Here is a 15,519-nt window from a genome sequence, read left to right on the forward strand (position 1 = left end):
AGAAAGCGCACTACTGCTGAGTGCCTTCCCAAAAACTTATTAGCTAAACAAATCTCAAAACACTAATGACTTAATGTTTGATCTCTAAGAATACAATACAATACTTGATAGAAATTTCCTACAAAGTTAATCTTTAATTACTTTTCTTGGGTGTATCAATTCTTATTAATAAAAGAATAATGTTGCTTGGTGCGAATTCGAGCTTTTCCCAAATCTCACATTCCGAAGAAATTAATTTATTGTTGATAGGGGAATTAGGATTGAGCGATAACATAATCTAGGTTCAGCACATGCAAGAACGTGCGGTGTCTGAATTCTGGCGAATCACCTTAAGGCTCAAATTAAGAAACTATACAAAAATTTGGATTTTACTTCAGAATATTGCTTTTGGTAGGGACACGAAAAATTAACTGTGTTATCTTCTCAAGATACGGTATTTCTGATTTCCGAACACCCGACGTTGGGCGCCAAAGAATATGTAACGAACACGGCAATGTGTGCGGCTATCTGGCAGCGTACTCTGCCTACAGGGTCGGCTGTGATCAGGGAAAATGGAAGTGGGGTTTTGCGACCTAGAGAACCGCGACATCACATAAACTTAAATAGTAGACAGAGTAGGGAACTATTGACTAACTAAACCAAAGCCCAAATAATTTAATTTTATACTAAGCGTGAGGAATTGCAGATGTCATTTTATTCCTCTTCAAAACCCACCCAACCTTGAATAAGCTCGCTTTGCGTATGTGGCTAATGCTCTTATTAATAATGCACGGTTACTTCAGGTGGCCCAATTCGAAAAAATTTTCTTCATTTTATACTTTATTATCAAACACGGATATGATTTATGATTTTCTTAACGTTACCTTGCCCATGGAAAATTAACCGTATAATGGGTACAAATGACTTCATTTATGTTCTTCATTAAAAAATTTACGTTTACAATTAGATTTAAAAAAAAATGATGGTAAACTTTAACAAAATAGTACGGGTGTCGAAACTTGAATCTATTGTTCTTCTATAATTATATTTCTTGGCTCAGATTGATGTTAACAGACGGTTAACAGATAAATGGTTACCATCGTTAATTACTTCTACAAGCTCAAAATTACTTAAATTTTAAAAATCGCGTCCTACTACCATTGAGTACCTTACAGATTCATCAGTTAAAACCAGAAATTCAATTAATACGTTTTTATTTGAACTTTTAATTAAGCAAACTGTTTTTCCTATTACATTAAGTTTACTTTCGTTTATTCCGAAAAAGGTATTATTCAACTTGTTCTCTTCTTTAGAAATGAAACGGGACATCCCGAATCTATGGACTTTAAAATGTCTTACATATTCGTTGCTATGTTCTCTCTTGTTGTTCAATGAACACTCTCCAGCCACGTGTCGAACTTCTCCACAAGCATAGCAAGCTCCATCAGCCCGTACTGGCTTTCGGCAGTCTTTAGCCAGATGACCCTCTGTTCCGAGGTCGTTTGATGAAGACGTTCCTTGCATCCTATTTTGTTGTACCGGAGCTCTGGGTTTCTCTACATCTTGAAAGGCTTCCAACACATCAGCAGGCACTGCAAAACGTAGTAGTTTCGCTTGATTTTTAAGTTGTACATTTTGTATGCCATCTATCAAGCACTGCACTAGTTCGTGAACAATCATAGCGATGTTTTGTGCATAGAAAGCTTGTCAAAATAGTAGATAGCAAACTTCTACAAAGTGTTTGCAGAGCATTAGTTAGTCTGAAAGGCATTCGTGTAAATTGATATAAAGGACGGTTGGATATAGTTATTGCGGTTTTTGGTTTCGATTTTTCGTCCAGACATATCTGCAGTGTACTGGAGATAAGCGACTTAGTAAACCTTCAATAAGAGGAGTAGGATAAGCATCATGTACTGTAACAGAATTAAGCTTCCTAGAATCTAAGCAAATTCTCACTTTGCCTGGTTTTACGACAAGGACTGACGGAGAAGACCACGAGGAAGCGGGCGCTTCTTCTAGTACTCCCAGTCTAATGATGCTGTATAAGGCATAACTGAAGCTCTTTGGCTTGAGATAGGTTGTAATATCTTTGTTTAATTGCTTTTGCTGCACCGGTGTCAATATTATGTTCAAAAGGGGTTGTTTTTCCTAAACCACTTTTTTCAGACGATAGAAAGAATTCGATAGCAGCTTGTAATCGGTTTCGACCGGTTGCATTAAGCAAGACTGTGTCACTAAAAGCATTGGAGTCAGAAATTTCGGAAATAGTCGTTGGACTGGATATTCGAAGACCAAATAGTTTCAAAAAATCCATTCCGCAGATTATATCTTGTTTAATACTGGGTACTAATAAAAATTCTACATACTGAGATAAGGAGTTATAGTTAATCGGAACGACAATGGTAGCGGTGTAGTTTTGATTTTGACCGTCGGCTGTACGAACATAACATTTTAACCTCCTTAACCCTGGATGATCTGTAGAAATAAGCTTAGCCAATTTACCACTTACTACGCATTTGTTAGCTCCACTATCAAGCAAGGCCAAGAAGGTTTTGTTAAATAATTCCAAAGCGATGTAAGGACGGTAGTCCTTGTCCTGTCTAACAATAGAGAATACGACATATTTCTTTATTTTTCGCTGCTGTTTCCAAAATGAACACATTTGAACACACATGAACACACGATTAGCCGATCGAGATTTGTTGGCGGAATTAATTCGTAGTGTAAATATTTCCGCTCTGCGCCGATAATAGTTACGTACTCTTTCATGGTAGGGGATAATTTCAAAGTTTCGTGAGGGCTCTGTAGTGTTTTTAATTAACATACAGTTGGGTTTGTCTAATTCTGGGTTATATGTTGTCGAGTCAGGTTGAGAGTTACTCAAATTAGAAAATGGAAAATGATTAGTACCTACTATTGATGCTGAGTTTGAAACAGGATATCCACTAGTCAGAATTGATGGACATCCTCTTACGAGTTTTCCGACAGGAGATTACATTTCAAGCAACTAGGCTTATAAGTGTCATGACGACCACAACAATAGCAAAATATGCGTCTGGCTTTGAGGCAATCATGATATCTGTGTCCGGTTTCCGCACAGTTCCAACATTTATAACGCTCAGCATTGCGCATCGCATTTATACTTCGTTCATACTTTGATAATTCTCTTCTTCCCTAGACACTTCAACCTGCACTAGCTCATATACAAATGCCGGTTTGGAGGAGGGCGGTCTGCGATCTACCTGCCATGCTAATGAGAAATCGTTCGTGCTTGTGGCACTCTGCTCTTAAGAAGGCAATGTTTGGGGTCAAGACATGTAATAAAACTAGTCAAAATTCAGGTTTAAGATTCTTTTTAACATTGGTTGCAATCGTTAGGATAGCATCTAGAAAATCGTCGAAATTTTCTTCACTCTTCTGCTTCCCATGTCGAAAAGAGTATTTAATCCCTTCGTCAGTGTGTTGTTCTCTATACCGTTCACGGAGACTTGTACACATGTGAAGTTCTCTCAAACGCCAGTAAAATTGTAGACCTGGTCCAGAAAATAGTACGTTGGCAAATTGGTATAGCTAATTCCAGTTTGCCTATTCGGTTGCGCAGCAGGAAAGGTTATCAGTTGTACCAGGGTACAAGCACTTCGGCAAAGCGGACAAGTTTCATTAGTTCCCAACCAAAGTACCACGCATGTTCTGTGAAATTTATGTCTACAAGGGGTTTCTGCAAGTTCAGTATCTATTAACATAGTAGCATTGCAAATAATACAAAGAGAACGTTCCCCACTATCGGTGACTGCAACCTCGTCTCGATTAGGCTGAACTGACATGTTGTAGTATTATAATAATTTCTCAAATATTGTAAATATAAAAACTCTGATTTAAAATTGGGACTATCCTTTAGTTACCGTGCATCAAATGAATATTAATATAAAATTAGGGTTTCTGTTGGGCAAAAGACCTTTAAGATTAGGAAAGAAAGCGCACTACCTCTGAGTGTCTTTCCAAAAACTATTCAGCTAAACAAATCTCAAAACAGAAATGACTTAATGTTTGATCTTTAAGAATACAATCATGAGTATTTGAAAGAAATTTTTTACAAATTTAATCTCTAATGACTTTTCTTGAGTGTATCAAATCTTATTAATAAAAGAATAATGTTGCTTGGTGCGAATTCGAGCTTTTCGCAAATCTCACATTCCGAAGAAATTCATTTATTGTTGATAGGGGAATTAGGATTGAGCGATAACATAATCTAGGTTCAGCACATGCAAGAACGTGCGGTGTCTGAATTCCGGCGAATCACCTTAAGGCTCAAATTAAGAAACTATACAAAAATTTGGATTTTGCTTCAGAATATTTCTTTTGGTAGCGACACGAAAAATTAACTGTGTTATCTTCTCAAGATACGGTATTTCTGATTTCCGATCACCCGACGTTGGGCGCCAAAGAATATGTAACGAACACGACAATGTGTGCGGCTATCTGGCAGCGTACTCTGCCTACAGGGTCGGCTGTGATCAGGGAAAATGGAAGTGGGGTTTTGCGACCTAGAGAACCGCGCCATCACATAAACTTAAATAGTAGACAGAGTAGGGAACAATTGACTAACTAAACCAAAGCCCAAATAATTTAATTTTATACTAAGTGTGAGGAATTGCAGATGTCATTTTATTCCTCTTCAAAACCCACCCAACCTTGAATAAGCTCGCTTTGCGTAGGTGGCTAATGCTCTTATTAATAAAGCACGGTTACTTCAGGTGTCCCAATTCGAAAAAATTTACTTCATTTTATACTTTATTATCAAACACGAATATGATTTATGATTTTCTTAACGTTACCTTGCCCATGGCAAATTAACCGTATAATGGATACAAATGACTTCATTTATGTTCTTCATTCAAAAATTTACGTTTACAATTATGTTTAAAAAAAAAATGAAGGTAATCTTCAACAAAATAGTACGGGTGTCGAAACTTGAATCTATTGTTATTCTATAATTATATTTCTTGGCTCAGATTGATGTTAACAGACGGTTAACAGATAAATGGTTACCATCGTTAATTAATTCTACAAGCTTAAAATTACTTAAATTTTAAAAATCGCGTCCTACTACCGGTGAGTACCTTACAGATTCATCAGTTACAACCAGCAATTCAATTAATACGTTTTTATTTGAACTTTTAATTAAGCAAACTGTTTTTCCTATTATATTAAGTTTACTTTCGTTTATTCCGAAAAAGGTATTATTCAACTTGTTCTCTTCAATGATTACGTTACGGGAACTACGGACTTCTTTTGAAATGAAACGGGACTTCCCGAATCTATGAGGCACTCTATGGAATAAAATTTGTTAGAAATGTGTAACGTATTTTTAAATTGGACTTTAAAATGTCTTACATATTCGTTGCTATGTTCTCTCTTCTTGTACAATGAACACTCTCCAGCCACGTGTCGAACTTCTCCACAAGCATACCAAGCTCCTACAGCCCGTACTGGTTTACGGCAGTCCTTAGCCAGATGACCAAGACTAGGGCAGTTAAAGCATTCCTTGCATCCTATTTTGTTGTACCGGAGCTCTGGGTTTCTCTACATCTTGAAAGGCTTCCAACACATCAGCAGGCACTGCAAAACACATTAGTTTCGCTTGATTTTTAAGTTGTACATTTTGTATGCCATCTATCAAGTACTGCACTAGTTCGTGAACACTCATAGCGATGTTTTGTGCATAGTAAGCTTGTCAAAATAGTAGATAGCAAACTTCTACAAAGTGTTTGCAGAGCATTAGTTAGTCTGAAAGGCATTCGTGTAAATTGATATAAAGGACGGTTGGATATAGTTATTGCGGTTTTTGGTTTCGATTTTTCGTCCAGACATATCTGCAGTGTACTGGAGATAAGCGACTTAGTAAACCTTCAATAAGAGGAGTAGGATAAGCATCATGTACTGTAACAGAATTAAGCTTCCTAGAATCTAAGCAAATTCTCACTTTGCCTGGTTTTACGACAAGGACTGACGGAGAAGACCACGAGGAAGCGGGCGCTTCTTCTAGTACTCCCAGTCTAATGATGCTGTATAAGGCATAACTGAAGCTCTTTGGCTTGAGATAGGTTGTAATATCTTTGTTTAATTGCTTTTGCTGCACCGGTGTCAATATTATGTTCAAAAGGGGTTGTTTTTCCTAAACCACTTTTTTCAGACGATAGAAAGAATTCGATAGCAGCTTGTAATCGGTTTCGACCGGTTGCATTAAGCAAGACTGTGTCACTAAAAGCATTGGAGTCAGAAATTTCGGAAATAGTCGTTGGACTGGATATTCGAAGACCAAATAGTTTCAAAAAATCCATTCCGCAGATTATATCTTGTTTAATACTGGGTACTAATAAAAATTCTACATCCTGAGATAAGGAGTTATAGTTAATCGGAACGACAATGGTAGCGGTGTAGTTTTGATTTTGACCGTCGGCTGTACGAACATAACATTTTAACCTCCTTAACCCTGGATGATCTGTAGAAATAAGCTTAGCCAATTTACCACTTACTACGCATTTGTTAGCTCCACTATCAAGCAAGGCCAAGAAGGTTTTGTTAAATAATTCCAAAGCGATGTAAGGACGGTAGTCCTTGTCCTGTCTAACAATAGAGAATACGACATATTTCTTTATTTTTCGCTGCTGTTTCCAAAATGAACACATTTGAACACACATGAACACACGATTAGCCGATCGAGATTTGTTGGCGGAATTAATTCGTAGTGTAAATATTTCCGCTCTGCGCCGATAATAGTTACGTACTCTTTCATGGTAGGGGATAATTTCAAAGTTTCGTGAGGGCTCTGTAGTGTTTTTAATTAACATACAGTTGGGTTTGTCTAATTCTGGGTTATATGTTGTCGAGTCAGGTTGAGAGTTACTCAAATTAGAAAATGGAAAATGATTAGTACCTACTATTGATGCTGAGTTTGAAACAGGATATCCACTAGTCAGAATTGATGGACATCCTCTTACGAGTTTTCCGACAGGAGATTACATTTCAAGCAACTAGGCTTATAAGTGTCATGACGACCACAACAATAGCAAAATATGCGTCTGGCTTTGAGGCAATCATGATATCTGTGTCCGGTTTCCGCACAGTTCCAACATTTATAACGCTCAGCATTGCGCATCGCATTTATACTTCGTTCATACTTTGATAATTCTCTTCTTCCCTAGACACTTCAACCTGCACTAACTCATATACAAATGCCGGTTTGGAGGAGGGCGGTCTGCGATCTACCTGCCATGCTAATGAGAAATCGTTCGTGCTTGTGGCACTCTGCTCTTAAGAAGGCAATGTTTGGGGTCAAGACATGTAATAAAACTAGTCAAAATTCAGGTTTAAGATTCTTTTTAACATTGGTTGCAATCGTTAGGATAGCATCTAGAAAATCGAAAAGAGTATTTAATCCCTTCGTCAGTGTGTTGTTCTCTATACCGTTCACGGAGACTTGTACACATGTGAAGTTCTCTCAAACGCCAGTAAAATTGTAGACCTGGTCCAGAAAATAGTACGTTGGCAAATTGGTATAGCTAATTCCAGTTTGCCTATTCGGTTGCGCAGCAGGAAAGGTTATCAGTTGTACCAGGGTACAAGCACTTCGGCAAAGCGGACAAGTTTCATTAGTTCCTAACCAAAGTACCACGCATGTTCTGTGAAATTTATGTCTACAAGGGGTTTCTGCAAGTTCAGTATCTATTAACATAGTAGCATTGCAAATAATACAAAGAGAACGTTCCCCACTATCGGTGACTGCAACCTCGTCTCGATTAGGCTGAACTGACATGTTGTAGTATTATAATAATTTCTCAAATATTGTAAATATAAAAACTCTGATTTAAAATTGGGACTATCCTTTAGTTACCGTGCATCAAATGAATATTAATATAAAATTAGGGTTTCTGTTGGGCAAAAGACCTTTAAGATTAGGAAAGAAAGCGCACTACTGCTGAGTGTCTTTCCAAAAACTATTCAGCTAAACAAATCTCAAAACAGAAATGACTTATTGTTTGATCTCTAAGAATACAATCATGAGTACATGATAGAAATTTCCTACAAAGTTAATCTCTAATGACTTTTCTTGGGTGTATCAAATCTTATTAATAAAAGAATAATGTTGCTTGGTGCGAATTCGAGCTTTTCCCAAATCTCACATTCCGAAGCAATTCATTTATTGTTGATAGGGGAATTAGGATTGAGCGATAACATAATCTAGGTTCAGCACATGCAAGAACGTGCGGTGTCTGAATTCCGGCGAATCACCTTAAGGCTCAAATTAAGAAACTATACAAAAATTTGGATTTTACTTCAGAATATTGCTTTTGGTAGGGACACGAAAAATTAACTGTGTTATCTTCTCAAGATACGGTATTTCTGATTTCCGATCACCCGACGTTGGGCGCCAAAGAATAATGTAACGAACACGGCAATGTGTGCGGCTATCTGGCAGCGTACTCTGCCTACAGGGTCGGCTGTGATCAGGGAAAATGGAAGTGGGGTTTTGCGACCTAGAGAACCGCGACATCACATAAACTTAAATAGTAGACAGAGTAGGGAACTATTGACTAACTAAACCAAAGCCCAAATAATTTAATTTTATACTAAGTGTGAGGAATTGCAGATGTCATTTTATTCCTCTTCAAAACCCACCCAACCTTGAATAAGCTCGCTTTGCGTATGTGGCTAATGCTCTTATTAATAATGCACGGTTACTTCAGGTGGCCCAATTCGAAAAAATTTTCTTCATTTTATACTTTATTATCAAACACGGATATGATTTATGATTTTCTTAACGTTACCTTGCCCATGGAAAATTAACCGTATAATGGGTACAAATGACTTCATTTATGTTCTTCATTCAAAAATTTACGTTAAAAATTAAGGTAAAAAAAAAAGAATGTAATCTTTAACAAAATAGTACGGGTGTCGAAACTTGAATTTATTGTTATTCTATAATTATATTTCATGGCTTAGATTGATGTTAACAGACGGTTAACAGATAAATGGTTACCATCGTTAATTACTTCTACAAGCTTAAAATTACTTAAATTTTAAAAATCGCGTCCTACTACCATTGAGTACCTTACAGATTCATTAGTTACAACCAGCAATTCAATTTATACTTTTTTATTTGAACTTTTAATTAAGCAAACTGTTTTTCCTATTACAATAAGTTTACTTTCGTTTATTTCGAAAAAGGTATTATTTAACTTGTTCTCTTCAATGATTACGCTAAGGGAACTATGGACTTCTTTAGAAATGAAACGGGACTTCCCGAATCTATGGACTTTAAAATGTCTTTCATATTCGTTGCTATGTTCTCTCTTCTTGTACAATGAACACTCTCCAGCCACGTGTCGAACTTCTCCACAGGCATAGCAAGCTCCATCAGCCCCTACTGGCTTGCGGCAGTCCTTAACCAGATGACCAATACTGTGGCAGTTAAAGCATTTGACCCTCTGTTCCGAGGTCGCAGCGTTTGATGAAGACGTTCCTTGCATCCTATTTTGTTGTACCGGAGCTCTGGGTTTCTCTACATCTTGAAAGGCTTCCAACACATCAGCAGGCACTGCAAAACGTAGTAGTTTCGCTTGATTTTTAAGTTGTACATTTTGTATGCCATCTATCAAGTATTGCACTAGTTCGTGAACACTCATAGCGATGTTTTGTGCAGGGTAAGCTTGTCAAAATAGTAGATAGCAAACTTCTCGCCGAACTGCCACTTGCGGTTTTCAAACTTGCGTTGCATTTCCAAGACGTTATCCTTGGTTCCGAAACAAATTTTTAGTTGTGCCAGAATTAGGTCAATACTTCCAGCCAACAGTGATGGGCGAGATAACAGCCAAAAATTAGCCTTGCCCTTCAAGCGTGAGCAAATTAATGGACGCATGACGTCATCACTAACTTTGAAGACATCACAAACGTTTTTAACCACCATCAATCATTCGTTTATGTTGCCATCTCCGTTGTATTCTGGGAGTAGCTCTTTGACGGTTTTTAAGTTCATCTCTGGCTTGAATGGGCGGTCAACATTCTCGAAACGTAAATTGTGCATCGCCTGTTCCATTCCCGCAGCGTTACCACCTGGATTACGTTGAACGCCGAAGGTTGAATCGACATTGGTTGAACGCCATCACGATCAACTGTCTCGAAAATTTAAAGTTCGTTGCCGAACACGTCGTCATCTTATTTTCACTTTGTTCTTCGTTGTTGTTCTTGGCTGCATTGGCGTCAGTCATCCCAGCACCAATTTCGCCTGTAGACTCCACCTTTTCGTAGAACAACTCCGGATCAATTTCAGACGGTAGTACAGCATTTAGTTGAGCAATTAGTGCGGCTTTGTTTCCTTTTGTGGATAAACCAAATTTGTCACACAAACTTTTGATTTACACTAATTTCAGTTCTCCGAGATTACTGCGTGAAGCCATTTTAATAAATTTCTACAAAGTGTTTTCAGAGCATTAGTTAGTCTGAAAGGCATTCGTGTAAATTGATATAAAGGACGGTTGGATATAGTTATTGCGGTTTTTGGTTTCGATTTTTCGTCCAGACATATCTGCAGTGTGCTGGAGATAAGCGACTTAGTAAACCTTCAATAAGAGGAGTAGAGTAACAGAATTAAGCTTCGTAGAATCTAAGCAAATTCTCACTTTGCCTGGTTTTAGGACAAGGACTGCCGGAGAAGACCATGAGGACGCGGGCGCTTCTTCTAGTACTCCCAGTATAATGATGCAGTATAAGGCATAACTGAAACTCTTTGGCTGGAGATAGGTTGTAATATCTTTGTTTAATTGCTTTTGCTGCACCGGTGTCAATATAATGTTCAATAAGGGTTGTTTTTCCTAAACCACTTTTTTCAGACAATGGAAAGAATTCGATAGCAGCTTGTAATCGGTTTCGATCGGTTGCATTAAGCAAGACTGTGTCACTTAAAGCAATGGAGTCAGAAATTTCGGAAATAGTCGTTGGTCTGGATATTCGAAGACCAAATAGTTTCAAAAAATCCATTCCGCAGATTATATCTTGTTTAATACTGGGAGAGAGATAAGGAGTTGTAGTTAATCGGAACCTATTATTGATGCTGAGTTTGAAACAGGATATCCACTAGTCAGAATTGATGGACATCCTCTTACGAGTTTTCCGACAGGAGATTACATTTCAAGCAACTAGGCTTATAAGTGGCATGACGACCACAACAATAGCAAAATATGCGTCTGGCTTTGAGGTAATCATGATATCTGTGTCCGGTTTCCGCACAGTTCCAACATTTATAATGCTCAGCATTGCGCATCGCATTTATTTCTACTTTGTTCATACTTTGATAATTCTCTTCTTCCCTAGACTCTTCAACCTGCACTAGCTCATTTACAAATGCCTGTTTGGAGGAGGGTGGTCTGCCGATCTACCTGCCATGCTAACGAGAAATCGTTCGTGCTTGTGGCACTCTGCTCTTAAAGAGGCAGTGTTTGGGGTCAAGACATGTAATAATACCAGTAAAATTGTAGGCCAGGTCCAGAAAATAGTACGTTGGCAATTGGTATAGCTAATTCCAGTTTGCGTTTAGGCATTGTATCGAACTATTTAGCCTATAGGTGAAGTCTTCAACAGGTATGTCGTTTGCCATGCCAGTAAATTTCACATTCCAATTAGAAATAACGCTTGAACCTTTGTCAGGACGATATACGACTTGTGTCAAAGGATCACCATAAGGCAATCGTATACTAGAGCCTTGGTTACTATCAACTCTGCTTGCATTGGATCGATTTAAGTTACCAGGATTTTCTACAGGGATATTATTTCGCGGATTTTGGGAATTATTAGCCAACTGAATGTTTCGCATCGTATTACTGATCTTATACGCTATTGCTGCAACCATGCTAACTCGAAAGGTTTCTAAGGAGTCTGTGATTAACTGCTGTACTCGAGTTTCGGAAATGCTAGAACGTTCAGTTGATCTATGTGTTGTGTTTTGGCTTCTCAAGCTAGAGTGTGCTCTCTTATTCGTTGAGTTCTGATTGGAATTCGCTCTTGTGTTTGGTCTAGTTCGGTTGACGGCACCAGTAGCTTGATTGGCAGAAGCACCTCGAACTTCCCTATTACTATCATTAGTAGACCTATTCGGTTGCGCAGCAGGAAAGGTTATCAGTTGTACCAGGGTACAAGCACTTCGGCAAAGCGGACAAGTTTCATTAGTTCCTAACCAAAGTACCACGCATGTTCTGTGAAATTTATGTCTACAAGGGGTTTCTTCAAGTTCAGTATCTATTAACATAGTAGCATTGCAAATAATACAAAGAGAACGTTCATCCCCACTATCGGTGACTGCAACCTCATCTCGATTAGGCTGAACTGACATGTTGTAGTATTATAATAATTTCTCAAATATTGTAAATGTAAAAACTCTGATTTAAAATTGGGACTATCCTTTAGTTACCGTGCATCAAATGAATATTAATATAAAATTAGGGTTTCTGTTGGGCAAAAGACCTTTAATATTAGGAAAGAAAGCGCACTACTGCTGAGTGTCTTTCCAAAAACTATTCAGCTAAACAAATCTCAAAATAAAAATGACTTAATGTTTGATCTCTAAGAATACAATCATGAGTACTTGATAGAAATTTCCTACAAAGTTAATCTCTAATGACTTTTCTTGGGTGTATCAAATCTTATCAATAAAAGAATAATGTTGCTTGGTGCGAATTCGAGCTTTTCCCAAATCTCACATTCCGAAGCAATTCATTTATTGTTGATAGGGGAATTAGGATTGAGCGATAACATAATCTAGGTTGAGCACATGCAAGAACGTGCGATGTCTGAATTCCGCCGAATCACCTTAAGGCTCAAATTAAGAAACTATACAAAAATTTGGATTTTACTTCAGAATATTGCTTTTGGTAGCGACACGAAAAATTAACTGTGTTATCTTCTCAAGATACGGTATTTGTGATTTCCGATCACCCGACGTTGGGCGCCAAAGAATATGTAACGAACACGGCAATGTGTGCGGCTATCTGGCAGCCTACTCTGCCTACAAGGTCGGCGGTGCTTAGGGAAAATGGGAGGGGGAGCACGACCTAGAGAACCGCGCCATCACATAAACTTAAATAGTAGACAGAGTAGGGAACTATTGACTAACTAAACCAAAGCCCAAATAACTTAATTTTATACTAAGTGTGAGGAATTGCTTTATTATCAGATAAGTTCCCCATAGCGCCTGCTAATGATTTTCTTAACGTTAGCTTGCCCATGGCAAATTAACCGTATAATGGATACAAATGACTTCATTTATGTTCTTCATTCAAAAATTTACGTTTACAATTATGTTTAAAAAAAAAAATAAGGTAATCTTTAACAAAATAGTACGGGTGTCGAAACTTGAATCTATTGTTATTGTATAATTATATTTCTTGGCTCAGATTGATGTTAACAGACGGTTAACAGATAAATGGTTACCATCGGTAATTAATTCTACAAGCTTAAAATTACTTTAATTTTAAAAATCGCGTCCTACTACCATTGAGTACCTTACAGATTCATCAGTTACAACCAGCAATTCAATTAATACGTTTTTATTTGAACTTTTAATTAGCAAACTGTTTTTCCTATTACATTAAGTTTACTTTCGTTTATTCCGAAAAAGGTATTATTCAACTTGTTCTCTTCAATGATTACGTTACGGGAACTACGGACTTCTTTTGAAATGAAACGGATCTATGAGGCACTCTATGGAATAAAATTTGTTAGAAATGTGTAACGTATTTTTAAATTGCACTTTAAACTGTCTTACATATTTGTTGCTATGTTCTCTCTTCTTGTACAATGAACACTCTCCAGCCACGTGTCGAACTACTCCACAGGCATAGCAAGCTCCTACAGCCCGTACAGGCTTACGGCAGTCCTTAGCCAGATGACCAAGACTATGGCAGTTAAAACATTTGACCCTCTGTTCCGAGGTCGCAGCGTTTGATGAAGACGTTCCTTGCATCCTATTTTGTTGTACCGGAGCTCTGGGTTTCTCTACATCTTGAAAGGCTTCCAACACATCAGCAGGCTCTGCAAATCGTAGTAGTTTCGCTTGATTTTAAAGTTGTACATTTTGCATGCCATCTATCAAGTACTGCACTAGTTCGTGAACACTCATAGCGATGTTTTGTGCAGGGTAAGCTTGTCAAAATAGTAGATAGCAAACTTCTCGCCGAACTGCTACTTGCGGTTTTCAAACTTGCGTCGCATATTCAAGACGTTATCCTTGGTTCCGAAATTTTTAGTTGTGCCAGAATTAGGTCAATACTTCCAGCCAACAGTGATGGGCGAGATAACAGCCAAAAATTAGCCTTGCCCTTCAAGCGTGAGCAAATTAATGGACGCATGACGTCATCACTAACTTTGAACACATCACAAACGTTTTTAACCACCATCAACCATTCGTTTATGTTGCCATCTCCGTTGTATTCTGGGAGTAGCTCTTTGACGGTTTTTAAGTTCATCTCTGGCTTGAAAGGGCGGTCAACATTCTCGAAACGTAAATTGTGCATCGCCTGTTCCATTCCCGCAGCGTTGCCACCTGGATTACGTTGAACGCCGAAGGTTGAATCGCCATTGGTTGAACGCCATCACGATCAACTGTCTCGAAAATTTAAGGTTCGTTGCCGAACACGTCGTCATCTTCTTCTTCATTTTTGTGGTTAAACCAAATTTGTCACACAAACTTTTGATTTACACTAATTTTAGTTCTCCGAGATTACTGCGTGAAGCCATTTTAATAAATTTCTACAAAGTGTTTGCAGAGCATTAGTTAGTCTGAAAGGCATTCGTGTAAATTGATATAAAGGACGGTTGGATATAGTTATTGCGGTTTTTGGTTTCGATTTTTCGTCCAGACATATCTGCAGTGTACTGGAGATAAGCGACTTAGTAAACCTTCAATAAGAGGAGTAGAATAAGCATCCTGTACTGTAACAGAATTAAGCTTCCTAGAATCTAAGCAAATTCTCACTTTGCCTGGTTATACGACAAGGACTGCCGGAGAAGACCATGAGGACGCGGGCGCTTCTTCTAGTACTCCCAGTCTAATGATGCTGTATAAGGCTTAACTGAAGCTCTTTTGCTGGAGATAGGTTGTAATATCTTTGTTTAATTGCTTTTGCTGCACCGGTGTCAATATGATGTTCAATAAAGGTTGTTTTTCCTAAACCACTTTTTTCAGACGATGGAAAGAATTCGATAGCAGCTTGTAATCGGTTTCGATCGGTTGCATTAAGCAAGACTGTGTCACTTAAAGCATTGGAGTCAGAAATTTCGGAAATAGTCGTTGGACTGGATATTCGAAGACCAAATAGTTTCAAAAAATCCATTCCGAAGATTATATCTTGTTTAATACTGGGTACTATTAAAAATTCTACATCCTGAGATAAGGAGTTGTAGTTAATCGGAACGACAATGGTAGCGGTGTAGTTTTGATTTTGACCGTCGGCTGTACCAACATAACATTTTAACCTCCTTAACCCTGGA

At 38.0% G+C, this 15,519-nt stretch overlaps 2 protein-coding genes across 2 annotated transcripts in view; both read right to left on the reverse strand.

The window, feature by feature from the left end:
- The window catches only part of LOC127011713 (uncharacterized), a 77,975-nt gene that overhangs the window by 13,044 nt on the left and 49,412 nt on the right, over positions 1–15,519 (reverse strand). The window lies entirely within an intron of this gene.
- On the reverse strand, positions 13,647–14,851 carry LOC127011716 (CCHC-type zinc finger nucleic acid binding protein-like). Its single transcript, XM_050889762.1, has 2 exons — positions 13,796–14,851; positions 13,647–13,731 (listed from the first exon to the last, which is right to left on the reverse strand). Exons 1-2 carry the CDS (start codon positions 13,991–13,993, stop codon positions 13,720–13,722), a joined length of 210 nt encoding a protein of 69 aa, XP_050745719.1. The 5' UTR covers positions 13,994–14,851; the 3' UTR covers positions 13,647–13,719.

The sequence above is a fragment of the Drosophila biarmipes genome, unplaced genomic scaffold (assembly GCF_025231255.1).
Source record: "Drosophila biarmipes strain raj3 unplaced genomic scaffold, RU_DBia_V1.1 ptg000005l, whole genome shotgun sequence".
NCBI classification, from domain to species: domain Eukaryota; kingdom Metazoa; phylum Arthropoda; class Insecta; order Diptera; family Drosophilidae; genus Drosophila; species Drosophila biarmipes.